Source organism: Mesoplodon densirostris, chromosome 5 (assembly GCF_025265405.1).
Source record: "Mesoplodon densirostris isolate mMesDen1 chromosome 5, mMesDen1 primary haplotype, whole genome shotgun sequence".
NCBI lineage: Eukaryota > Metazoa > Chordata > Mammalia > Artiodactyla > Ziphiidae > Mesoplodon > Mesoplodon densirostris.
In genome coordinates, this window is record NC_082665.1 from 90,853,801 (window position 1) to 90,880,682 (window position 26,882).

Consider the following 26,882-nt stretch of genomic DNA (forward strand, 5'->3'; position numbering starts at 1 on the left):
TAGGTCACCAGCGAGTTAAAGACGCAGAATCAGTCAGGATTTCTATGTTCTATTTTCCTTTAGATTTTGATTTAAATAAAACTTTCTCCTTTTACCTTCCTACAGTTTTACATGAAGCACATCTTACCTGTCCCAGCCTGTAACCAGGATTGTCTTCTTAAGAACCAGGATGTGTGAAATATCCACAGCTCCCTCTTGCCCAACATTTAGTGTGTGGTGACAATAGCCATTGAGGTCCCAGACCTTCAAGAGAAATATTAAAATCAGCTTTGAGACAAGAAAAGAAAATGTCTTCGATGAGTACATTAACAGAGTGTAATAGTATTATTTTCATGTTTTTGTTTACATCCTGGACTAGGGTTGATTCACTTGAGATACATAATAAATCAAGAAAATCCTCTCACTGTTTGAATTTAGCTATTATATTTATTACTCATTTTGTAACCTTATCAGTCTATTCTAATATTGTTGATTCAAAGGCTATAAATAAGTGTATATTTTTTAGGGGGAGACAATACAAAATCATGAAAAGCCACATTTTGGAGTCTGTCAAAATCCTGGTTCTTTCTCAAAGTGTCTTTCTAAGTGTCTTTTAGTTTCCTCATTTATGACACAGGACCTTTACTCTTCAGGCATGCTTGGAATTTTAAACATCTAATACAGAGCCTGAAACACAGTCATCATGTCCTAGGTTTCCTATCTTCTGCTAGTGAAACCTCCTGTTGACAGTGCGTGCCAGACCCAAGCCCACAGAAGCACAAGCAATTCCAGTTTACCTCCTCAGGCAGTGGGTGAGGATGTAGACCTGATGGGTGTACTTTAAGAGAGAAGGTCATTAGGTCACCAGCAGTTAAAACTAAGCCCTGCTATGAAACATTATTGGTTCATCATCAAAGAGCAAGTTGGCACCTTCTATCAAGATTAAAACACATATACACTTTGCCTCAAAAATTCAACTTCTAGAAAATCATCACACAGAGACACTCATATGTATGAAATGACACAGGTTGAAGGATATTCTGAATGCTTTGTTTACAAAAGCTAAAGATTTAAATCAACTTAATTGGTCACTAACAAGAGACGGAACATCAGAATATGGAATATCTACAGTAGCATATAATGTAACTATTAGGAAGAATGAGTCACCTCCAAGTGTCCAAGCTTTGCCCAGAGTCGACCAGCTATAGAAACTTAAAGCAAGTTGCTTTATCTCCTTGGGCTTCAGTTTCCTCCTCTGGTATAATAATAGTACCAACCACGTAGAGGTGTGTGTGTGTAAAGTGCTTAGCACAGTGCCTGGTTCATAGTAACCATGTGACAAAATTTAACTAACATCATTATTGTTGTTGTTTGCATTCATATGAATCAATGTCCAATACAGGGAAATGCAAAATGCAGAACAGCATGGACAGTGGACTGCCACTGAGAAAAAAATGGTGCTCATAGTCTAGAAAGATGTACAAGAAACCAGTACCACTGGTAGCCACAAGGGAGGAGCTGGGAACAGGGGTGAGAAAGAGACTTTCTTTGCACTGTATATCCCTTTTATGTTTAAAATTTTATTGTGTGCATACATTATTCAAAACAATTAATTTAAAAACAGACACTTCAAAACTGTTATAAATAGGGCAATACTTTTAAATCTTTGATTGCATAGGTACTGGGTTTTAGATTCTAAATTATAAATGAGATTGGAAAATATCATTCATTCTTGTTTCTTCATAGAATATGGCCAGCGCAGCTCAACCTTGATTTATGCATCCTACATACCTACACTGAAATTGCCAAAGTTCAGAATTCTGTTGTGCTATTGTGATAAAGATAAATGTACCTTCAAAAGCTGTGACTGTAATACTAAATTCACATTAACTTCTAATACGTCAAGGTTTGAGCTGAGACATTGAGGGGTATACATGCTCTTCACCCACATCACTTTGTTCTCCTCTAAATATGGCTCTTACCGAGTCCACCTAAAATAATACCCACAAAAAAGTATTGTAAAGACCTGACTGTCTCCAGATCCTATCAAGCTGTGACCCTTAGCTGGGACCATTTTTGCAACCATCTACAAGTCTGCCCTACCCTAGACTCTATGACCAGTTATTCCTAAGATAGGGATAAAAATAATCTAATCCATTCCCTTCATTTTTCACTTCAGCCTTGTATCCAAGGACTGGTAAGTGGGATTCTCACTTGTTCCTTTTGCCTAAGCCACTGTCTAATACTCCAGTTCCAGTTATTCTTGTTTTATTCTACCTAGACTACTAGGACTGGGATTATCCCATTACCTTCCCACATTTTACCAGTTCTCCCATGAACTAGATTACTTTACTTAAACACATTCTCCCAGTCCATACCTCACACCATTACCCTTCCCAGAGGCCACGTTCTGCTGATTTCTAGAGATTCTCACTGCAACATGCTTCACACTGACCGTTGCAGCCTGGAATCTCCCAGAATACTTGCCCCCAACTTCCATAATGTTCTATCTACATACCCAGGTAGCTTTCCACTACCCTCCAATGCAGCCTACCTGAATGCATCTTACAACCTAACACAGAAGGTACCTCTAATTAACAGCCTTCTGACCCCAGTTATGACAGAAATTTGAGAACCATTCAAGGCTTATTCAAGAAACTGCCTTCTGTTGCCTCAGAGTGTCACAAGTCATCTCCCATCCAACACTGTCATCTCTCTTGAAACTGAGAACAGAGAAGATTCACTGGTAAGCATGATTTCAGATTGTAAGTATCTAGTTTTGCCTGAAATTTTGATCACCTTTGCAAAGTAAAATACCGCTTTCCTCCCAGAAGAAATTAATAATAGTTACAAAATTTAAAAACTGAGAGGATAAAATAGTGTTCATTTAGGATGGATAATACATAAGATTATGATTGTTCTTCCTACTTTCCTTCTTTACTGTCTTACTTACCTTCACATAAAAATGCAGATTACAAAATGGGTTAATTTCTAAATATTCATTTTCCAAAAAATTTGCATCTATGCAATTTTTGAAGTTTACTTACTTGCCCTGAGTTCTCATTTTATATACCAAAAAAAAAAAAAAAAAAAAAAGAAAAATGAAAACTACAGACATTAGCTGAAGCACATGAAAATTATTCAGGCTTCTTATTCCCCAGAGTGGTCCTCTATGGCTTTCTGAAATAAGTAAGTCAAGTTGTGTTTTGATTCTAAATAATTTATTCAGAAAAATCATTTATTCATTTTTCCTCAGAGGTTTATTTTCCTAACAGTTTTGTTATTAGATGGTCTGGGTTATTTCGTTCTTCTTATCTTCTCATCTCTCTTCTTGAAAGGCCAAAAATACCAACACAAATATAGCCAAAGCTGTGTCTCCTCACACAATATTTTAGCCCCCTCATATCTGGATAGAAAAACGTCACTGTGTTCGCACCTTTACAGTCCCATCTGTGTTGCCAGTCAAAAGCCGTGTCTCATTTGCATCAAGGGCCATTGTACTGATTTCTGCGTTGTCATGGCAACCAGTAAACTGTGTGATTTTCTGCCCAGTGTCTATCATCCAGAAGGAAACAGTCGACCCCGCATCAGAACTGATTACCTACAAGAAAATAACACTGTAGAGAAATTAAATATAGTTCCAGAATCCACCATTTTTATTTAAATAAAATATCCAGCCTGTGCATTTCCACTAGTGAGATCCCCCAACAGTGACAATTTCACAATGTATTTGCTTTCTTTTTGTTAAGCTGACAACATTTCAATTTCTAGGCCAGAACTGAGGTAATGAAGTCATGATTCTCTTTATCAGAGAAGATAGGAATCTTCTTTCCTTACCCACTGTTCAGCTTAGTGTCTAGAGGCCATCCTGAAATCGAATCCTACTGAAATAAACTTATATAGCTTTCACATTTAGATGAGAAACTTGATTTTATCAGTCACGATGTTCTGACACTATTTACTATATGAAAAGAAACTTTTTATTATATATTAGCTTCCATTTAGCATTCAGAAAATAAAGCACTACCAGCCATTACGGGGAAGAGTTCATTTCAGCAAGTTGCTAGAGTTACTGCTTCTAATGCCGTTAGTTCCTTTCTTCTTTTTTTCCTCAAGGTACTGTGTATATGTTTACAACTAACACAAGTTTTGATGGGTCACTAAAAACAAAGAACACAGGAAGGTTAAATATAAATCTGCATATACACTCCAGGAGGAAGGCAACCAAACAAATGCAAGAAGGGATAGGATTATATATAATAGTTCCATAGTAAGAAATTTAATAGTGTCAAGTAGACTGCTAATTTCAGCTCTAGGTATTTAGGCATCCTTTAAGAGATTTATAGGTTAAAACTACCTTGCCCATATGACTTTCGGACCCAAAGGAATGAAAGAAAAAACAAAAAAACACTAAACATAAAAATGTGTAGACAGAAAGTTGCCTGAAGCAATATCTAGATTTTAAGAAAATTTAAAGTGCATCTTTATCCACTTAGGTATTGATTACCAATGTATAAATATAAATGTATTAAGAATATGTTAAAATGTCACATTTTCATAATTAAATGGGTTAAAGTTTATCAAATGTATGTTCGGAAGGCCTGGATAACTGGTTGTCATACATGTATTCACTCATTCATTCACTTATTCATTCACTCTACAGGCATTCACTGAACGTCTACTGGGTGCCAGCTCCATGGGGGCAGTGGGGCTTCACTGATGCATCCCTGCTCTCAAGGGGTCTATAGTCTAGGCTTGTACACTAGAATCACTTTAAAAATCACAGTTGTGTACCAGACCAGAGACTCAGACTTAATTGGATCAGGCAGTGGAATTTTTAAAGAGCTCCGCAGGTTATTTAAGTATGCAACCGGGTCAGGTACTACTGGTCTAGAGGGAGAAACAGACAAGAAGTAAATAAATGCCCAACAATCCTACAAGTTTAGAGGTATCACTCCTGGGTGATCTGGGGGCACAGAGAGTAAAACCACAAATCCATTCACTAGAGGGGGAAATGGGGATAAAAGGTGAGGAGGATCAATCAGGGGTTGAAGATAGGAACATGTATTTATTGAGTGCCAAGCCCTTTACACTCACTACCTCATTTGATCTTTAAAGAAACTCTGTAAAATTATGTTATCACCCTCTATCAGTGATGAAATTGAGATTCTAATCAGTTAAGTACCATTCCCAAGCTTATATAATGAGGTTTGAATCCTGGGCCTTCTATGACAGACACATCATAAGGCCTTCCTCTATTTCAGCAACCTACCCCAGATAATTAAGAGTGATGAGAAGACAGAACTTGGAGGCTATTCCAAGCATGAGAAACAGTAAGAAGTGTAATGGAGCCAGAGTACAGATGATGAGATAAATGGTGGAATATCAGGTGAAGAAGCAAACTGACGACAGATATTTGAAATCCCTAACGAGCAATGCCAGAGACTAATGGGTAGTGTGTATACAGTTGTTTTTTTTTTTTAAACTGGGAAAGGGTTCATGGCTTTCATTGGTTATCAGTGGCATGTATGATTCAAAATAAAATTAGGAACAATCTCTTTGTTCTTAATAAGGAGGAGAGAGATATTGCATTTTTGTTGGTTGGTTTGTGAAGGTACCTCTGGCAGCAGTGTGGAAAACAAACAGGTTGTGAGAAGACCATTTAGAGGCTGCTGTATCAGTCCAGGTGGAGATGCTCACCTGAGACAGTAATCCCAGAGGTAAAAAAGAAGAGGAGGGACTGAATGAAAGGGCCACCGTTTAGCAATCTTTATGCCTCAGCAAAGAACTGATCGTGAGTGTGGGAGCTCTCACAGACCTTTTTCCCCCTGATATTACAACCCTTAATCAGACAATTTCTTAAATGATGTAAAACTATGTTTATGCTACACATTTTCTCTCTGTGAAATCAAAAGTAGCTTCAAAGTTTAATTACCGTTATTAAGCTACAGTGCAATTTCTAGAACAAATGACCTGGATCTTCATAATAATGTGACCTAACACTTTAATTATCATTCCATGTAACTGTGTTTCTATTTGTTTTGGTTTGTGAAATATGCATGGTGGTTAAGCACTGGCTCACGCCAGCAGGCCTGAGTTTAAATGTTAGTGTCTGACCTTGGATTCATTACTTAATCTCTCTAAGCTTCAGTTTCCTCACCTATAAACCAGAGAGAATCAGAGTCACTACCTTAAACCATTTTTAAGAGGTTTAAGTAAGCTAATATTTGTAAAGCATTTAGCACAGTTCATGGCATACAATAAATGTCATAAAAGTTAGCTAGTGTTACTATTCTATTTAAGCTTAATCATCTGACCTTTTATTTGGACTCATATCCCTTTTCATATCCGAATCAATTTAAGAAAACCATTTAATGTCTTATTTTCTTCCAACCATGAGAGTGAATGTAGACAGCTACATTTCAGAAACCAGCTTTTAAGATGTACGTTGAAATTTAAAATTATATCACACTTGGAATTTTCTCACATAACTATTTAAGAATTTGGATTGTAATCATTAAAGATAAAGCCATGAAAACATAATATTCCAAGCATGAGTAAAAATTTTGATAGTGGTCTTTGAAGAAAAGGTTAGGGGATTTTATGATTTCAATTCAAAAAGCATTTATTGGGCTTCCCTGGTGGCGCAGTGATAGAGAGTCTGCCTGCCGATGCAGGGGACACGGGTTCGTGCCCTGGTCCGGGAAGATCACGCATGCTGCGGAGCAGCTGGGCCCGTGATCCATGGCTGCTGAGCCTGCGCGTCTGGAGCCTGTGCTCAGCAACGGGAGAGGCCACAACAGTGAGAGGCCCGCGTACTGCAAAAAAAAAAAAAAGTTTATTGAGCATCTATTATATGCTAGGCATTTCAGTACTAAAAGATGGGTATTCCCTGATAGAAACAAAAAAGGCAAAATAAAGTAAACAATGTTCAAAGAAAGACTTGCTTACTTGTTTAAGACTGGTATCACGCACATTACAAAGCATTTCATCATCCACCCACCACTTTTATCTAATGCAGACATTCGATCAGGAATTAGTAACCTTTGCTTTTTGCTATTTTGCACCCGCCCTCCTCTGCCTTACCTGGCTGAACCCCAACATACTGTTCATCACTTTTCAGCACTTTACTCATTTCACAATTTCTCACGAAATCAGAATCAATAATGACAACAGTGTATAGCCAGTCAGATTTCATTTTATGGCAATCTACCTTAAGGCGCAGTCTTCAGGAAAACGACGTGTTGAAATGCAAGGACTGACTATGTCACAAACACACACCTGGTATTAACCAGAATCTGCTCAAACTATGACAATATCAGAATACAAGAATAACAAGGCAGGTGAAAAGATGTTCCAAGTCAAGTGAGAGAGGAGGGCGTTTACCATCACTTGGCAGATGAAGTGGTTTGACTACAGGACCGTGAGGACCGTGTTTTTAGCAAGCTGTTTTCATCTGCAATAAATGCCAGGAATAAGTATTGGCATCATATTTATATGCCACATTTTGATGATACCAAGTCCCTTTAAGTTTTCAGTTTCCTCCTGGCTGCTTCTTATCAGATGAGACCTTAACCTTTGAGGACAGGGCCTTGGCGTCTGCAGAGCAGAAACGGCACTTTCCTAATAACTACACTTCAGTGCAAATGGACCCTGTGAGCAAATCGTTCTGATGGAGGCACGCTCCACCTTATGTACCTGAGTTAATAACTGTTTAGGAACATATAGGTCTGTTTTGTCTCTCTCATCTGAAGCTGTCACAGCCAATAGGACAATTCTAAGATATGTGAGGCTCTATCCATGTCCCCTAATTGTCTTTTTGCTATTCCAACGACAATAAACACTTCTGTTCTCTTTTATAAGCATCTCAAATTCTAGGTCTAAGCAAGAAAAACCAAAAATTGCAGCAGCAGATATTGCTGGCTACCAAGGGATCAGGACATTTGACTTAATTGCTGTTTATAATTTTATTTTTTTAAGTCAGTGCTGTTTGTGGTCCCATAATATAAAGCAGGTTGTTTCCTTTATTTCTGTTTTGCATCAAATCTCTAGAAGTTACTTACCAGTAAGTAGTGAGGTGAGGAGAATGATAATATCTCAGGGTACTGGTACAGACAAAGAATTCAAATATTTTAAGGCAGCCATTCTCTATTTATAAATCTTATTTATCAGATATCACTTCTTTGTAGATTAATTTGTAATTGGATCTTTCAGACTCATTCCTGTAGTTTGTCGAACCCCTACAGTATGCAAGGCACAGGATCTAGGCATTGGGGATCCAACAGTAAAAAATTCCTGCCCTTATATTTAGTGAGGGAAGAGGGGAGAGATGCAACTAAATGAGAAAAAAAGCATGCGCACACACACACACACACACACACACACACACACACACACGATGTTTAGCGGTGATAAGCATTATAGAGAAAAATATAACCAAGAAGGAGGTAGAGATCACTGAGAGTGGGTGAAAAGCTGGGGGCTCTGGGAAGGTTTCCCTGAGGAATTATTTGAAGACAGACACAGGGGTCAGGGAGGGAGCCATGCAGATACCTGGGTGAAGAGAGTCCCAGGAAAAGGAAACAGCAACGCAAAAGCCCTGAGACAGAGTGTCCTTGACATGTTCAAGGACTAGAAAGGAGGCCAGCAAGGCTTAGGCAGCATGAATAACGGGAAGGACCATGGGCTGTGACCGCCTGTGATCATTATACAGGTGCTCAGAACACTCCCCCAATCAGTAGGCACCCATAGGGATTAGGGTATGAAGTCAGAAAAGTATCACTTCCCTTTTTTTGGGCAATTTTATTTAGCTTTTACTCCCGCTTTGTTCTATATATCTTTATACACAATATTCTTTGTCTTTCATAGAAAATCTACACAGGAGGTATTATAATTCTCACTTTACATATAAGAAAACATTGCTTAGAGAAATTAAATTACTTGCTCAATGGAAAACATTAGGAACTCTGACTCTAAAACCTCACTATGTCCCTCCTTCTAAAAAATTGCTAAGAAAAACTACTTCAAAAAATAGTTGAGGCTGCATTGGACTTGCAGGTCCTGGTGCTGCAAGCTTGGAAGTTGTCACTCCATCCTAACATGAGTAAAAACCCAGAAAAACTGAAAGATCAACAACTCCTCTTAGATCAGTAAGAGAAGTGAGGTCACAGGGTAGATCACTGCCCTCCAAATTGGAGAGACCAACAGGCAGATCGGGAAAATCACAACCTACCAGAGCAGAAACTCATGAACTGAAAACTCCCCAGGAAACAGAGCCAAGAGAGGAAAACCTGAACTGTAACTTATGAATCACTGGAGACTCAAAGTGGACAAGTCTGAGAGTTAAAAATTCTGGGAGCTGGTGATAGGGGAGCCTCCACAAGTTTATGAGTTTATTTTGAGGTTATGGACCAGGTTCTCCCTATAAATATTAGAGAAAAATCGCCTCATGCTCTGGCAGGGCCAGAGGGAAGGGAACAGCTTCAAAATACGTCAGACAACTCTGTTCTTCTTAACAAGGTCTGCCCTCGGGAGAAACTGTTTAACAGAGCCTAAACTGCTGGGGTTTCATCAGAGCCTAACTGATATGGGAAAAGAAAAGACAAAATTCTAGCTAGTTCTAGCCTTCTTGTTTCACTGAAGGGTGGAAGACAACCGAGAAGCATATAGGTGAAGTGCACAGTCCAGAGGCACAGGCTCACTAAAAGACTGCGACCTAATCCCAGAACTACAGAATACTCCCATCCCCGCCACCTGACCACCACATCTCGAAAGGCCTGTTTACATCAGTCCCTTTGGCCCAGCACAACATGTCCGACTATAAAGAAAATTTACAAAACATACTAAAAGGCAAAATAACGTAGTCTGAAGAAATAGAGCAAGCATCAGACTCAGACATGGCAGAGATGTTAGAATGATCAGATCTGGAATTTAAGACAACTAATGTTAATAAGCTAAGGGGTCTAACGGGTAAAATAGACAGCTTGTAAGAACAGATGGGTTGGGTAACATAAGCAGAGAAATGGAAATCCTTAAGAAGAATCAAAAAGAAATGCTAGAGATCAAAAATATTGTAACAGAAATGAAGCATGCTTACTAGTAGACTGGATATGGCTGGAGAAAGTATCTCTGAGCTTGAGGATAAATCACAGAACTGAAAAGAAACTGAAAAGCAATGCGAGCAGAGACTGAAAAAAAAATACAGTATCCAAGAACTGTGGGACAACTAAACAAGGTGTAACATTCACATAATGAGAATACCAGAAGGAGAAGAAAGAAAGGAATAGAAGAAATACTTGAAACAGTAATGACTGAGAACTTCCCCAAATTAGTGTTGGACATCAAACCACAGATTCAGGAAGCTCACATAACACCAGGAAGGATAAATGCAAAAAAACTACACCTAGGTATATCATATTCAAACTACAGAAAATCAAGGATAAAGAAAAGATCTTGAAAGAAGTCAGTGGAAAAAGATACCTACCTTACCTACAAAGGAAAAAAGATAAGAATTACACCTAAAAAAAAAAAAAAAAAAAAAAGAATTACACCTTGACTTCTCAGAAAACATGCAAGCAAGAAGGGATTGGAGTGAAATTAACGTGCTGACAGCAAAAAGTCACCAACCCAGAATTCTGTATCCTGCAAAAATAACTAAAATTGAAGGAGAAATAAAGACATTCTCAGACAAAGAAAAATTGCGGGAATCTGTTGCCAGTAGACCTGACTTCAAAATAGACTAAAAGACGTTCTTCAGAGAAAAGAAAATTAATATAGGTCAGAAAATTGGATCTACAAAAAGAAAGGAAGAATATTGAATAGGAATAAGTGAAGATTAAAAAAACTCTCGTTTTAACCTTAATTGACCTAATAGGTAACAGTATGCTCAAACCAATAATGGCAACAATGTATTAAATTATATATTTAATATGTATTATGTATATACATAATGTGTAATTATGTATATAATTAAATTATGTACTTAAGGGAAATGAATGACAGCAATGATACAAGGGACAAGAGGGAGGAATTAGATTATTTTATTAGTATAAGGTACTAACACTACCTGTGAAACAATACAGTGTTATTTGAAAGTAGACTTGGATTAGTTATAAATGTATATTGAAAACTCCAGGGCAATCTAAAGAAAGTTTTAAAAATATATATACATGACTGATAATGCTAAGAAAGGAAAGGAAACAGAATCATTTAAAATACTCAATTAAAACCACAAGAGGGCTTCCCTGGTGGCGCAGTGGTTGGGAGTCTGCCTGCCGATGCAGAGGACATGGGTTCATGCCCCGGTCCAGGAGGATCCCACATGCCGCAGAGCGGCAGGGCCCTTGAGCCATGGCCGCTGAGCCTGCGCATCTGGAGCCTGTGCTCCGCAATGGGAGATGCCACAGCAGTGAGAGGCCCGTGTACCGCAAAAACAAACAAACAAACAAACAAACACCCACAAGAGGCAAAAAAAAAATGTGAAAGACAAAAAAATAGGAGCAAAGAATAAGTGCAACCAACAGAAAACAGTAACAAATATGGTAGATATTAATCCAACTGTATCAATATTAATCCAGCTGTATCAATAATCACTTAAAATGTCAAAGGTCAAAATGTACAAATCAAGTCAAATTGTCAGAGCAGATCAAAAATAAGACCAACTATATATATGTAGTCTAAAAAAACCCCACTTGTGGGCCTCTTGTAGACAGTATATATATATAGGTCTTATTTTTGTATCCATTCAGTGAGCCCATATCTTATGGTTGGAGCATTTAATCCATTCATATTTAAGGTAATTATCGATATGTATGTTCCTATTACCATTTTCTTAATTGTTTTGGGTTTGTTTTTGTAGGTCCTTTTCTTCTCTTGTATTTCCCACTTAGAGAAGATCCTTTATCATTTGTTGTAGAGCTGGTCTGGTGGTGCTGAATTCTCTTAGCTTTTGCTTGTCTGTAAGGCTTTTGATTTCTCCGTTGAATGTGAATGAGATCCTTGCCAGGTAGAGTATCCTTGGTTGTAGTTTCTTCCCTTTCATCATTTTAAATATATCATGACACTCCCTTTTGGCTTGTAGAGTTTCTGCTGAGAAATCAGCTGTTAACCTTATGGGAGTTCCCTTTTATGTTATTTGTTGTTTTTCCCTTGTTGCTTTTAATAATTTTTCTTTGCCTTTAATTTTTGTCAGTTTGATTACTATGTGTCTCAGTGTGTTTCTCCTTGGGTTTATCCTGCCTGGGACTCTCTGTGCTTCCTGGAGTTGGGTGGCTATTTCATTTCCTATGTTAGGGAAGTTTTCGACTATAAACTCTTCAAATATTTTCTCAGGTACTTTCTCTCTCTCTTCTCCTTCTGGGACCCCTATAATGCAAATGTTGTTGCAATTAATGTTGTCCCAGAGGTCTCTTAGGCTGTCTTTATTTATTTTTATTCTTTTTTCTTTATTCTGATCCATGGCAATGAATTCCACCATTTTGTCTTCCAGGTCACTTAACCATTCTTCTGCCTCAGTTATTCTGCTATTGATTCCTTCTAGTGTATTTTTCATTTCAGTTATTGTATTGTTCATCTCTCTTTGTTTGTTCTTTAATTATTCTCGGTGTTTGTTCTTTAATTCTTCTAGGTCTTTGTTACACATTTCTTGCATCTTCTCGATCTTTGCCTCCATTCTTTTTCCGAGGTCCTGGACCGTCTTCACTATCATTATTCTGAATTATTTTTCTGGAAGGTTGCCTATCTCCAGTTCATTAGTTGTTTTTCAGGGGTTTTATCTTGTTCCTTCATCTGGTACATAGCCCTCTGCCTTTTCATTTTGTCTATGTTTCTGTGAATGCGGTTTTCGTTCCACATGCTGCAGGACTGTAGTTGTTCTTGCTTCTGCTGTCTGCCCTCTGGTGGATGAGGCTATCTAGGAGGCTTGTGCAAGTTTCCTGATGGGAGGGACTGGTGGTGGGTAGAGCTGGGTGTTGCTCTGGTGGGCAGAGCTCAGTAAAACTTTAATCTGCTTGTCTGCTGATGAGTAGGGCTGGGTTCTGTTCCTGTTGGTTGTTTGGTCTGAGGCGACCCAGCACTGGAGCCTACCTGGCTCTTTGGTGGGGCTAATGGCCAACTCTGGGAGGGCTCACACTAAGCAGTACTTCCCAGAATTTCTGCTGCCAGTGTCCTTGTCCCCACAGTGAGCCACAGCCACCCCTGCCTCTGCAGGAGACCCTCCAACACTAGCAGGTAGGTCTGGTTCAGTCTCCTATGGGGTCACTGCTCCTTCCCCTGGGTCCCAACGCACACACTACATTGTGTGTGTCCTCCAAGAGACAGTCTCTGTTTTCCCCAGTCCTGTCAAAGTCCTGCAATCAAATCCCACTAGCCTTCAAAGTCTAATTCTCTAGGAATTCCTCCTCCATTTGCTGGACTCCCAGGTTGGGAAGCCTGACGTGAGGGTCAGAACCTTCACTCCAGTGGGTGGACTTCTGTGGTATAACTGTTCTCCAGTTTGTGAGTCACCCACCCAGCAGTTACGGGATTTGATTTTATTGTGATTGTGCCCTTTCTACTGTCTTATTGTGGCTTCTCCTTTGTCTTTGGATGTGGGGTATCTTTTTCAGTGAGTTCCAGTGTCTTTCTGTTGATGATTATTCAGCAGTTAGTTGTGACTCTGATGCTCTAGCAAGACGGAGTAAACGCACATCCTCCTACTCTGCCATCTTGAACCAATCTTCAAAAAAAAAATTTTTAAATCAACTCCAACAATGCATCAGAAGAATTTGGTTGGTTCAACTTCTGAAAATTAATTAATGTAAACCAGGGGGCCCCAACCCCTGGGCCTGTAAGAAACCAGGCTGCACAGCAGGAGGTGAGCAGCAGGCAAGCAAGCAAAGTTTCATCCGCTGCTCCCCATTGCTCCCCAGCACTCACATAACCACATGAACCATCTCCCACCCCCACCCCCCACCCCATCAGTGGAAAAACTGTCTTCCACGAAACCAGTCCCTGGCACCAAAAAGGTTGGGTAATGCTGATGTAAATCATCATATCAATAGGCTTAAAAAGAAAAATCACATGATTATACCAACAGATGCGCCCCCCCAAATAAAACCGTGACAAAATCCAACATGTACTTATGATTAAAAACTCTCAGTAAAATAAGAATAGAGGGAAACTTCCTTCACTTGACCAAAAAAATCTACTAAAAACATGGAGCTACTATCATACTTCATAGTGAGAATCTTGACTCTTTCTTACTAAGGTCAGGTACAAGGCAAGGATGTTCCCTCTCATCACTCCTTTTCAACATTATATGGAAGCTCTGCCTAATGCAATAAGACAAGTAAAGGGGAAAAGGCATAAAGGCTGGGAACAAAGAAATAAAACTGCCTTTGCTAGCAGATGACATGATTCTCTATGTAGAAAATCTTAAAAGAATTGACCAAAAAAATCTCCTGGAACTAAGAAGCGATTATTGCAGGATTGCAGGATACAAAGTTAACATACAAAAGTCAATCATTTTCCAATACAGCAGCAATGAACATGAGGAATTTGGAAATAATACCACAGTACAATTTACATTAGCATCCACAAAGCTGAAATAATATAAATCTAATAAAATATGTAGAAGATCTATATGAGGTAAAGTAAAAAACTCTGATGAATGAAATCAAAGACTAAATAAATGAGAGATATTCCATGTTCATGGTTAGCAAGACTTAATATTGTCCAGATCTCTGTTCTTTCCAAGTTAATCTATATGTTTCATGCAATTCTAATCAAAATCCCAATAAGTTACTTTGTGGATGGATATCAACAAACTGATTCTAAAATTTATAGAGAAAGGCCACATACTCAGATGTAGCAACACAATATTGTAGAAGAAGAACAAATCAGAGGATTGACACTACCTGACTTCACAACTTACTATAAAGCTTCAATAATCAAGACAGTATGATACTGGTAAAAGAACAGACAACCAGATCAGTGTAACAAAATAGAAAGCACAAAATTAGACTACATAAATATAGTCAACTGATCTTTGACAAAAAAGCATAGGCAATACAATGGAGAAAAGATAATCTTTTCAACAAATGGTCCTTGAACAACTGGACGTCCACATATAAAAATATGAATTTGGACACAGACTTTACACCTTTCACAAAAACTAACTTGAAATGGATCACAGACTTAAATATAAAACACAAAACTGTAAAACTCAAAGAAGATAACATAGGAGAAAATTTAAATAACCTTGGGTTTGATGATGAATTTTTAGATAAAACACCAAAGGTATAGTACATGAAAAAATAACTGAAAGCTAGACTTCATTAAATTTAAAATTTTCTGCTCTGCAAAAGACACTGTCAGGAGAATAAAAAGACAAGCCAAGATCAGGAGAAAATATTTTCAAAAGACATATTTGATGAATCACTGTTACCCAAAATACACAAAGAATACTTAAAATTCAACAATAAAACAAACAACCCAATTAAAAAAATGGGCCAAAGACATTAACAGATGCCTCACTAACGAAGGTAAACAAATGGCAAGTAAGCATTTGAAAAGATACTTCCCATCATATATCATCAAGGAAATACAAAGTAAAACAAAAATGTGATACTACACATCTGTTAGAGTGGACTAAATCTAGAACACCGACAACACCAAATGCTGACAAGGATGTGGAGCAACAGGAACTCTCATTCTTTGATGGTGGGAAAGTAAGATGGTACAGCCAATTTAGAAGGCAATTGACAATCTTTTTACAAAAGAAAAATATACTCTTACCATATAATCCAGCCACCATGCTGTTTGATGTTTACCCAGAGGGGTTGAAAACTCATGTCCACATGAAAGCCTGCACACAGATGTTTATAGTTGCTTTATTCATAATTGCCAGTACTTGGAAGCAACTAAGATGTCCTTCAGCAGGTGAATGGATAAATAATCTGCAGTACATCCATACAATGGAATATTATTCAGTGTTCTAAAAAAATAAGCTATCAAGACATTAAGATACATAGAGGAAATGTAAATGCATACTACTGAGTAATAGAAGCCAATCTGAAAAGTCTACATACTGTATTCCAGTTATATGACACTCTGAAAAAACTAAACTATGTAGACAGTAAAAATATCAGTGGTTGCCAGAGGTTAGGGGAGGTGGGATAAATAGGTGGAGCACAGAGGATTTTTATGATGCTATAATGATGGACATGTCATTATACAATTGTCTAAACTCTTAAAATGTATAATACCAAGAGTGACCCCTTATATAAACTGTGATTACACTTGATGGTAAGGATGTGTCAATATAGTTTTATCAAGTGTAACAAACATACCATTCTACTGGGTAATGTGGATAAAGGAAGAGGTTATGCATGTGAGGGACAGGAGTACACCGAATATTTCTGTACCTTCTTCTTAATTTTGCTATGAACCTAAAAATGTTCTTTAAAAAAAATTTTTTTTAAATAGTCTTAAAAAAATAGCTGAGACTGTGTTAATGAGAGAGGCTGAGGAAAGGGTCATCTTTTACCCTGCTGATGGATTTAATGCACCTTTTATGCAGAAAATTTGACAACATCTGTCAAGGTTACTGTCATAAATACACTCTGACCCACTAATTCCAGTTCTAGAAATTTATCTCACAGATATTTCCTCACTAGTGCCAAAATTTGTGCATTCAAGGTAAAAAATTACTACATTATTTGTAATACAAAAATACTGGAATCCATCTAAATGCCCATAAGAACTGAATAATAAAGTTTGGCACACCCATTTAGTAGAATAGCATGCAGCTGACAAAAAGAAAGAGGATACTCTGGATAAGGAGATAAATAAAATAATCTTTCGGCTGTATTGTTGGGTGGAAAATCAATGTACAGAGCAGTGTTTCTGTGCGAAGAGCAATTAAAATAATAAATATTCTTAAATATTAAGAATTATTATATACATCTATTTAAAAGTGAGTATACATATTTATATATGTATATGTATATGTATATGAATACAACAGCCCTTAAAGGGTGCTCATGGATCTCATGAACTGGTTGCCTCCAGAGAAGGAAACTGGTAGGTAAAAACAGGGATAAAAGGAAATTTTTACTGTATACCCTTTGTCCATTTGAGTTTTATAACACTGAAATGTATTATTCCTTCCAAGTAATCACATTTAAATAAGTGTGTGTGTGTGTGTATGTGTGTGTGTGTGTGTGTGTTGGTTTAACCTTAAGGCTAGGGTGTTTCCCACAACTCCATCAAGTGACCAGAGCTCATAGCCTCAGTACTGACATGTAACCAAGGACAGCCTTAAGCTGACCAGTGAAGAAAAGCCACGTTAACTGAAGGGTGGTCACTTGGAGCCCAGCAGCAAGCAGGCAAAGAGAAAGTTTTCACTAGTGTTCATCCAGTTCTGTTCAATTAGAAGCTCATTGATTTTGCCTTAAATACAAGCACTAAAGAGGTGCTTATAAGGTGGGGATAAATTTCCCTCAAGCTTGTCCCCTTCCCTCTGCTCAGATATTACATTTCCCACAGGAACTACCAATTGAATTGGTTAGATTCTCAAATATCTCAATTCCCCCAAAATCATATGCAGAAACGAGGACAGGAGATGCACTGTCACTAAAAAACTATACCCCAGTCCTATTTTTAATGAATGATTGGCATCATGTTTCCTGTGAGAATGTGAGCATTGGTCCTCAAGAAAAAACACTACTCTGGGTAAAGTAGAGGTCTAATCTTCAAATTTTAAAAGCCAACATCCTATGCTGAATTACAGGAGCCCTGTCAGGGATCTCAGGAGTCGTGCTGGAGGCCGCCAGGCAGCCACTGTCTGACAGGACTCTTTACGTACGTATGTGATTAATGTTTTTACTCTTAGAGATCAGGTAAAATGGGAAGATTCAGGAGGCCATTTTTGTATCAAATTGTCTCATACGCATTTATTGTAACCTAGAAATTCATTCTCAAGATTTTACCTTACAGAGATAAAGTCATGAGTGTGAATATATTTATGCATAAAGAAATGCATAATAGCAAAATGCTCATCAAGGCAAATGGATCAGTAAATTATGATACATACATACAATAAGACACTGTGCTGCCTTTTAAAAATGATGAAGTAGATCTACATTTAGGTACAAGGAAATAATTCCAATATGTTTCAGAATAAGAAAGTAGGTTACAGAACCATATTCAGGTGAAATAGTCTATGCAGAGAGAGATATTTAGAAGATATTCAGATATTTTGATGATGTTTCAGCAACATTTAATTCTTTATCTGAACTTACTGCGTTGTTTTAATTTCTTATAATAAGCAACTAATGTTTTACAAAAAATAAATTATTTCAATGAGAAAAATAGTAAATATCATTGTCTGTCAAGATTTGATGATACTGATATATTTAGCCTGACGATAAATATGTCTAGATGCAAAAAACACTGAAACATTACCTATTTTACAAAAACACATAAACCCACATCATTAGGATGAGAGCCATGGTGATAAGTCAGAAATTTTATCTATTCCAGTTTATATGTTACCTACAAATACATTTTTAAAGTTCCCCAGCATTCATGGGTTTTTAAGAAAAGTTTTATTTAAGAATTCTATGCAAAGACAGTTCATTAGAACTACCTCCAGGATACTGAGTGACTTTGATTCTTTCAAAATTGTGCATTCCAGGGACTCCCTCAACCTGTCCCAACTTGTTCTGCCACTAGCTGTGAGGGCAAGCTTTGCTGGGTGAAATAAAGCATAAGGTTCCTTTTCAAAGGCCCTGTGTGGTTTAACATCACTTTCTTAGATTAGGATGCGAGGGTACCAAAAGGCAGGAAGATAAAGAAAAGTCACAGAAATATGCCATGTCACTTTCATGTAGAAATAATGGTAGGTTCCCACTGATGACCAAATAGAATGAAATAATAGTAAAGTGTCAGCAACATGGTGAAATGACAATGGAAGGGAAGGTTTTCATTAGATTCAGATAAAAGGAAAGTCTTTCAAAAAGACACCAAACCAAATAACCAAAGAGCAAGCACGAGTGGACTGAAAAAGCATGGGTTTTGAACTTAGAATTAGAAATAGCAGTAAAAGGAATCGAACATCCATTGGTGCTCAGAAGAGTGTTGGGAGTTGTAGGAAAACACAGAAGGGGAAGACAAGGATCTTTCCCTTCCATCAAACATGTGAGGGGAGAAAGTGAGAATTTAGCTAAGTTTTTAACTGGAAAACAACTAGAAATGCAACCGACGCGCAGAGAGGGGAGAGAGGTATGGCAGGAAATGTCCCTGGAGACCTCGGATGTCGAGAGGACCAGAGATGAGCCCCGGAACTGAATGTTTACCAGCAGGAACTTCAATGGCAGAGAAGAGAAGGGCAGAAAAAAACTCTTCCTCACCTCAAGGGACCAGAGACAAAGCCCAATGCAGGGGCCCCTCCGCCTTTCTAACTCTTCCCAACATCTGCTTTCAAATGACACATGGGTAAAATAAAGAGTAAGAAATATCAAGATGTTAGTAAGAAAAAGAGGTGTCCTAAAGCATCACCCTTCAACCTGAGAAGTATGGGGGAGCGAGGGAGACTTGCCAGGGCTGGCCACCCAGGAGGAAGGAGGACGGCTTCCAAGAGGCAGGACACAGTAAGGCAATGCTGCAGAGATACCTGTTGTTACCATTATTACGTCTATGCTCACAGCACCCCCACCCTGCCACACACACACTTTTGAAAGTCAATAAACTGAAGCTTAGACACGATAAATAGTCTGCCCAACATCTGAACTCACATTTCTCTAACTCAGCAGTTCTCAAAACTTTTGATCTCGGAATCCCTTTATACTACTAAAATTATTGAAGAATCTAAATAGCTTCTATTTATGTGGGCAACAGAGACAGAGACAGAGGTAGAGATAAAGACAGAGACATACAGAGAAACATATATATTTACCAAAGTAGAAATTTAAACTGAGAAATTGTTAAAACACAGGAATACAAAAGCACATGTTCCTGTAGCCATCAGAGCAACGATGTCTTCACTCATCATATAGCCTCTAGAAAACTCCATTGTACACTCATGAAACAAGAGAGGAAAAAGTAAACAGTAAGTTAACATTATAATGAAAAGAGCTGTGATCTTGAAGATCCTCTGAAAGGATCTGACTTCCCCAGGGATCTGAGATCACGCTGTGAGAACTGCTGTTCTAACCTCAAGTCTATATTTTTCCAAGACTAGACCTTGGTACATTGAGTGAATGACCTTCACAATCTGGCTCTAAGCTCCCTTCACTGCCTCAAGTCCCACAGTTTTTGCTAAGTATCCCCAAACCAGCCATACCAGAATAAACCCTCTCCCTGAAAAAAAAATGTAGAGTCTGTGCTCAAGCTTCTTTGCAGGTGGCCATGTTGTACCTTCTGTCTGGAACTACTTCCTTCTCTCCTCTTAGGGGTTCTCATTCTAGATTTCAGGGCTCTGCTGAATGTCACCCACCCCAGCCCCAGCCAGATTTGATCACTTTCCAAGGAGAGCACTTTGCTTTTACCCCTGTTCATTTTACTCCACTCCACTGTTTCCTTGTGAGTTGGTCATGTGTCTGCTTCCTCTTCTTTCACCCCACCATCCTGTAATGAGCACCTACCCAGCAATGAGCTCTTGGAAGACGCCCAGAACCTGAGTCTCCCTGAACTACGGGGGCGAAGAAACTATGTGGCACGTGAATCTTTGATCCCTCATTCCTGGCACCTGAAACTTATTCAAAACTGTTTTATTTGCTTTGCCTAATTATCCTGAAATGATAAATTATCACTGGCTGATGGGACTGTGGGTGATATTATTTTCTTTGCACTTGGCTGCAACATATTTTTACAATTATAAATTATACAACGTTAAAGTGTTTCTCTATAACTTAGCTGCTAATAGTCAGGAAACACTTATGTATGACACACAGCTCTGTGTGCTTTATATACATATTAATGCATTTAATTATTTATACTTTTAACAGCAGAAATAAGTAGAGGCATGAATATCCAACTCATTTGTACAGAGATTCTTTCTACATAATATTCCATATGTGCATAGTCTACTGTTGCCTATAACTTGCATATCCTTGTGTTATCTTGGCTTTATCTTCATGTTCCAAATGGAAGATTCCAGACCTTCTTTGTGTCCCATTTCCTGAATTCCTCATGGAAGATTGCTCATTTTATGGTCAGGCAATAGCAGATCGTAGCATCAACGCACAAACCTAGCACTTTAACTTTGCAGATCTCAATTAGCAGAATGTTCTCCTGGAAACAAATACATCTCTCAGTGGCCACCAGGGAGTCGCATTAACTGGTTGCCTTCATAAAGTTCAGTAAAACATTTACGAGGGAATGTTTTCCCCGAAGATGGAATTCAAAATGGATCGTTTTGTAAAGGATTTTTATCTCCTAGAATAACTGGAAAACAGAGTGTATTTGAAGTAGTGACATGACACACTACTCATTACTAATAAAGGGCTCTCCTCCCCTTGCACCCCATCTGAACTACTCATTTCTGTGTAGATACAGAAGCTTCTGAAGCAAGAAAAGAAAGAATGGGCTGGAGTTACTGTTTAATTGGCCACAAGCTGGATACTGGCTGTCTGCTTGGCTCCAGCTGTGCTGTGACTGTCAGGCCTGAGGTGATCATGGTCGCAGACTAAGCTCCATGAGTGCCCGCTCGCTCTGTGATATCCACAGGCTGGCCCTCCCTTTCCTCTAAGAAGGCCTGTGGTCCTTGCGGCATCTCCACTCCAGAGGAGCCCGCTTCCTCATTGACATGCAGGGAGCGCTCCCATAAGCAAAAGCTGCAAAGCGTCATTACCGTGGTCGGGAGACAAACAAAACCCGCACTGCATACCAAGTGGCACCACATTTAACTGAATCATTTTATTATGAATACATTCCGGGCTGCCACTGTGAGCCACTTGCCTAAACTATGCCGGCAAAATGGATCTTTGCTAATTACATTTCATGCATATTTCAGATCTTTCCATGGGGATGCAGGAGGATGGTGTTCATAAAAGGGAATTTTACAGCCAGGTTCACTTGCATTTGGCATCACAACCCAAACTAGCGGGTAACAAAGATAAGTTCAATTACATTCCATGTTGTGTTTGTTTTAGCTGGAATGTTTCCTCCTAGTAACTCTATCAGTGCTGCTGTGGTCACTGGTTGAAAATGCAATCACTCTTCAAATCCACCTGAATACATATTATTGCAGAAATGCACACAGTTATTAAATCATTTCTTTTCCACATTTCCTTTTCTATATTTGTCCTTAGATTGAATTAAGGAAATAAGTCTCTGGATGTGGGGACATCTCAGGAGAGTGACAGAAAAACATCATTACCTGCTTCAAGACTGAATTGTAAAGCACACAAGTGACTGCTTTCTTGTGGCTTCTCACCCTCTTGCTGGAATCACTTTTCATTGCCAGCAATGCTAGCTGGTTATTAAATGAGATGAAAAGTCATCCGTGGGCTTCAGCAAAGTGGAAGAGACATCTGAAGTCCTGACTTTTGGAGAAAGAACAAGCTATCCTCTGGATGGACAGCTGGTGCTGAATATCCCAGAGTCTCAAAACCTGCATGAAAAGTAACAAAGTCACATGAGTATGTCAAGAATAATTCTAATTTTTTAGCCAGATTTTCTCTAGCTCACCCTCGATTCCAGGCAGGCTCTGCATAGTGCTGTAATTGTTCACACTTCTCTCATAGCACATATTTTTTTGTATTTCCCTTCTCTGTTTCAGTATCTCCTCAATTGTAATCTCTTCTAGGGAAGGGACTGTGTTTTGTCTCAGTCCCCAGAAAAGTGCCTGCATTTAGTAGGTGCTTATGGTAGGCAGAGTAATCATCTTCAAAGATGCCCACGTCCTAATCCCTGGAAAATGTGAATATGCTATCTTACATGCCAAAAGAGATTTTGCAGATGTCATAAATTAAGGCCTTTGAGATGGAGAGATTATCCTGGTTGATTTGGGCAAGTCCAATGTAATCACAAGGGAGATCACAGTGATGGGATGTGAGATGGACTCTACCTAATGTTCCTGGCTTCAAGGAAGGAGAAAGGGGGCCATGAACCAGGAGAGCTGGAGAAGGCAAGGAAACGATTCTCCCCCAGAACCTCCAGAAAAGAAGACAGCCCTTGGAGCACCTTGATTTTAGCCCAGTGAGACCCAGGCTGGAATTCTAACCTACAAAACATTAAAGGTGTGTTGTTTCAAACCACTGAGTTTGTGGTTATCTGTCACAGTAGCAATAGAAAACGAATACAACCTCTTTCGATAGATAGATAGATAGATAGAAAATATATGTATATATTTTTGTGAAATAAAAGACTTGTTATTAAATGAAATCAAGTTCAGATAAAACACAACAATTAAGACACAAAAAATGACATGCAGATGGAACAAGGTAAACACTGAAGGAAACAGGAAGAGCAACTTTGCAGATGCAAGTGTTGCCACTGTCAGTCACGGTGCAGAAGTAACACAGGGCAGTGAGGGAGAGTCAGAGTGAAGACAGCAAAAATCCTCTCCAACAGGGGCCAGCGGGCCAGCTCTAGGGCCAAACTTTTTGGGTTTTGATTTTGGCTCTATCCCTTACTGCAGGGTGACCTCTAGTAAGTTTCTTTGTCTCTCTGAGTTTTTGATGTAGTACCTTCCTAAACTGATGCTATGAAGAGTGAATGAGAGCCCATGTCAAGCACTTAGCGTGATGACCAGTACATGGTCAGTGTTCAGTAAATGGTTTTTTTTTTTCATTATTAAGTGCATTTTATTCTTTTTATTGTATAAACATTAGAACCTAAGAGCAAAAAAGTTTCTTTCAAATAAATGAGTGCATCTTATCCAGTATGAGAATTATTTTAAAATATCTACAAAAGATGACCTCTGTTTACACGAGTGTTTATTATTCCATAGGGTAGGCTACCCCGTAGTTTTTAACGGATTTTAAATCATATACTCCTTTGGGGGAAAAAAAAAATCGTTTGAAAACGATGGTTCATCCCCTCCTCCTAAATGCATATACCCATACATGCACACAATTTTCCACATAATTTCTTTGGATACATAGACACACACATCTCCCATACAGATCCTGATATCCCATGGGATAGGAATTCCTAGAGTAATCATTATGATTAGCCGGGTAAATGGCCCCAGTTCTTTCAACATCATAACATCATTTTTAGATCCCCGTCCACCAAGGCAGCCTCTTGATTCTCTCACTTTGTCTTTTTTTTTCCATTTTCTCTCCAGGGGAGGATGGTCATCCAGGCCTTGTTTACTTTTTTAAAAATATAAAAAGATATGGCCATGGTGTAAAATGCAATAGCACCGAAGGGATTTTTCTTCAACTCATCCCTCTCGGCCTCAAGTCCCACTCCTCAGAGACAGCCTTCTTTAACTCTTTTTGAGTTACTGTTTTCTCCTTAACACCAAATAATAGCCGTGTGTGTGTGTGTGTGTGTGTGTGTGTATGTGTGTGAACATAGCATATATTAATCATACATTGAATGACATTCTCCTCTGAAAGTAATGCAGTTACTTACACTCATTTTCTCCCTTTCTCTTCCCATTGCCCCAATCTAAACATTGTATTTTTTTAGTTCTATTGTTATTATGCTTTAAAATAATACACTTACACATTAATTACTGCACTATCAACATAAGACATATCTCTCTGCTCACTAATATGTAAAATGAATACCTTAGGGTCCTCAAGGACCTCTTTAAGCCAAGTGCTCAGAATTGAGCCAATATTTCAGGTGTGTTCTAACCACTGTTACAGCCACTGTGACTTCTTTAAAGCAGCCTACTTTTACGTGAGCTGATTAAGCCACTCCAACATGCATTGCCCTTACCTTGGGGTCCTGACTGAGCAAAACTCTAAATCTTATTCCCATGAACAAATAATCAAGCCAGACATCTACCATCCTACCTTCAAAAATCTGATGTTGTAAGCTAAAACTAGGATTTTTCTAGTTTCAAAGTGTAAAGATATAATTTTGAATCTTAGTTCTATTATATTGATAATTCCTCCCTGATTTGTCCACACATCCCATGGAATACAGTAGATGGTCAATAGATATTTTCTTAATTTGCTGAAGGTTGTGGTTCATTTAACAACTATGTTTTTATCCCACTCACTGTTCAAAATATTAGCTAGGATAAGTCCAAAAATATAACACTTCCATAAAAAAGCTTGCCTCGCTTCTACATGTTTATTTACCCAATTGCAGATCTCATCTAATTCACAATGAAATTTTATGATACTTTTTCAAACATCTTGCAGAAATGAGTATGTTTGATATATAGGGTAACCTCTCCATTTACTAACACTTATAACAAACTTAAACTGACCTAGTCAAATTTTACCAGATGAGCAGCATTACCAATCCCTTTAATCCCAAGAATATATATTTATAAAGTAAATTGGGTTTTCTTGGCAAGAATTTTTTATTAAACAACTTATTCTAGTTCTTAAACCTTACTATTTTTATTTAAAACATCTGGCCACTCTCCAGAAAATGTTTATCCTCAAAAATATAAACTCTACAAGAACTAAGACTTGCAAATATATTTCAAAGTGCTCTAAATATAAATAGGATTGATAAGCTATTATTTTGAATGTTAAAACCACATAGATTAGATGCATCTAAGATTAGATGCATCTAGATCATTCTCAAACACTCATATAACTTACAATAGTCATATCATCATTGTTCAAAATCCTGTCTTGTTTGGTATGGACTCCCTCCTAAAAAACTGAAATTAACTTCATTTCAGAAAAATAATCTGGGGCATGGCTGAGTATAGATTAACAATAACTCAACAGTATTAATGGACTATAATTTCCCCAGAATCATTTTCTGCATGTTGTTCAAATCATTTATGTTGATTTAATATTTCATTGACATTTAGTCACATAAATTAAATGAAAAATTAAAAATAGATGAGTGATAACCTCTACTCTATGACAGGTGAGTTCTTCCTATTAGCAATTAAAATTAGAGGTGCATTTTTTAAGCAAAATATGCATATTCATTCATTTTTCTTAAAATTATTTTTTACTTTTCTTCTTTCCCTTCTTCCCTCGAAGAACCCTTGACTCTCATAATTAGTGATCCTACTAATCCCCTTCCATCTTTAATTCTCTGATTTTTCTTTCTGCTGAGAATCAAAGCCAACAACATTTATATACTGTCATCAATGTATAAAACAGTGTTTCAGCATTCTCCCAGAAATCATATCATGGTAGGTGACCTCCCATATGGTTTTCAATTTTTTCTACACTTCACATTCTATACCAGTGGTTCTTAATCTTGACATTAGAAGCACCTATGGTGTTTAGAAATTGCTTATGTTTGAGACTTTTCTCAAACCTATTAAATCAGACTCTCTGAGGATGAGGCTCGGGCATTAGTTTTTTGGTTTTGTTTCTTTTAAATTTCCCAAGTATTTTCATTGTATTGTACTTTAACTTCTCAATTTGGTTTTAAGATCAATGCTAATCTCCTTGAACAAGATATCTTTCTCTCAGCTTAATCAGTAATATCATGTGGCTTGGCTTTAAAACAGATAACTGTACTCCCTTAATCAGTCTATATCTTTTTAATCAAGAAAAATATCTCACATTAATTCTATTTTATTAATCAAGTCCTTTTGCAAAATATCACTTAAATACCTAGTTAATATTTGAGAATCCTTGATTTTCCTTTTTTTATATTCAAATTGACTTCTGGAATAGAATTAGGTCACATTTCAGAAAGGAGTATATTTAATATCATTTTCCATTCCGATATCCTAGAGAAGTTTTCTTTATTCTTAGTGGGAAAAAATAAGAAATTGGTAAACACTCAGGCTTAAAAATTATAATTGAGTAACT

The 26,882-nt window shown here is 37.9% G+C and overlaps 1 protein-coding gene across 1 annotated transcript in view; it reads right to left on the reverse strand.

The window, feature by feature from the left end:
- WDR49 (WD repeat domain 49) overlaps positions 1-26,882 on the reverse strand; it is a 142,323-nt gene that overhangs the window by 56,129 nt on the left and 59,312 nt on the right. Inside the window, 3 exon segments of the mRNA XM_060098829.1 lie at positions 128-243; positions 3,416-3,580; positions 22,340-22,573. Coding sequence (XP_059954812.1) covers positions 128-243; positions 3,416-3,580; positions 22,340-22,573 — 515 coding nt within the window.